General features: G+C 48.5%; 1 protein-coding gene across 1 annotated transcript, besides 2 other annotated features; it reads left to right on the plus strand.

Annotated features, from left to right (window-relative positions):
• Positions 1-1,560: a sequence feature (areas not merged during assembly with more than two copies in the genome that could not be assigned to a particular haplotype).
• Positions 631-1,075: a mobile genetic element.
• On the plus strand, positions 1,135-1,560 carry Tc00.1047053479253.9 (hypothetical protein, conserved; the record flags this gene model as incomplete). The annotated part of the gene is made up of 1 exon (XM_797283.1): positions 1,135-1,560. A coding segment is annotated over one exon (426 nt), but the record flags the coding sequence as incomplete, so codon positions are not given.

Genomic DNA, 1,560 nt, shown 5'->3' on the forward strand with positions numbered 1-1,560 from the left:
GGGGGGATTTTGTGGGTCCGTCACCGCCCGGTCGGGATTCCCCTGTCTGTTGTGAGTATAATTCAACGCTTTGGTGGCTTTTGGCCCGCTCGTGGAAGAATTGGGGGGCGGATAACGCTTTTTAAGTCAGCACCAAGGAGAGCAAGGCAACATGCATATGGATAATAAATTGTCGGCGCCCTTGTGGCGGTTGTGTCAACGAACTTTGTCTCGTTTTTGTCCCCTTTTGTGTGATGCGAGTTAGCGCTAGGTTGTCCACTCGCAACGGCGAATCATTGGCCCCGATTGGGTGCAGTTTGATTCCTTGCGACGGTGTTCACACATTTTAATTATCCCTTGTTGTGTGGAAGCATTGCGAATTGGACGAGTTTCTTCAATCTCGTGGTGGGGGAGGCCTCACGACTCCTTTTATTGCCGTGCTAATTGTTGGCTGTCAAAGTACACATGGGGGAGGGTGTTGGTTGGTGGTGTGGTGGTTTTTTTAGCTTGATGTGTTATTGGTACTGGCGGCCCCTTTCTTCATTTCTCCCTTTTAAAGGAATGGCGAGAAGAGGTACGATGAGCATCTTAAAGATATTGCCGGCGTGTGTGTGTTGCTGTTTGGCACGATGTTTTTTGTTGCCAACTTTGGGAGCGTGTTAGGAGAGTGATCGCAGGGGAAAGCTGGTCGCCGTAATTATTATTATTATTCCCTGATAAAATGAATGCATTTCTTTACGCCACTTTCCCCTATTTTATGACTGTTTGGAAGACCACGTTTTTAGCGGGAACAGGGAACCGACATTGGCAGGACTAAATTATTCCCATTATTTTTATTTTTTGCTTTCCCGCCTCCTCGTGGCGGGGTCTTGTGGCTGGGAGACACCCCAAAGTCTGCCACTTTGTAGGCAATAATATTTCTGATCCTAACAAAGTGCAAAAGGCCACTTGAGTGGTCATCCGAATATATATATATATATATTGGAAGAAGGCATTGAGGGGAATTTGGTGCCTCTCCACTTACGCCTTTTTTTAAAGTCTTGTTTGATTTTTCTTAGACAATTCCAGGATCCGGCCAGCGGCCCAGGCGAATATTCTCTATTTTTTTTCTCTGTTGTGCCCACTTCACAGCCGCTGCGTGCAGTCACTAAAAAGATGCAAACAAGAGAGGAAATGTGCGTGCGGGGCAATGTGAATGATAACATGGCTGATATCACTGGGCCTGTGAAGTATGACGATTGTACTCCGACAAGAAATGGGGATGAGGCCAGGGAGATGACCCCGGAGAGCCTTGCAGTTGCGAATGATTATCGGCAGAAGCTTGGTAATCCCGGCGCGCTTGGGTTGCTCGCCTTTGGCACAACCACCCTCTTGGTTAATACGTCCACTGCGAAGCTATTCGCGATGAACACAACGACGGCAGGAGTTGTCATAATGTACGGCGGTCTCACGCAACTGATTGCGGGCGTCATGGAATTTGTTCGTGGCAACACGTTTGGCTGTACGATTTCCACTAGCTTTGGTGCCTTTTGGCTGGCGACGGCTATGGCGTGGATTTTACCGCAGAAGAACGCGGGCACG

The sequence above is a fragment of the Trypanosoma cruzi genome, genomic scaffold (genome assembly GCF_000209065.1).
Source record: "Trypanosoma cruzi strain CL Brener 1047053516711 genomic scaffold, whole genome shotgun sequence".
Lineage (NCBI taxonomy): Eukaryota > Euglenozoa > Kinetoplastea > Trypanosomatida > Trypanosomatidae > Trypanosoma > Trypanosoma cruzi.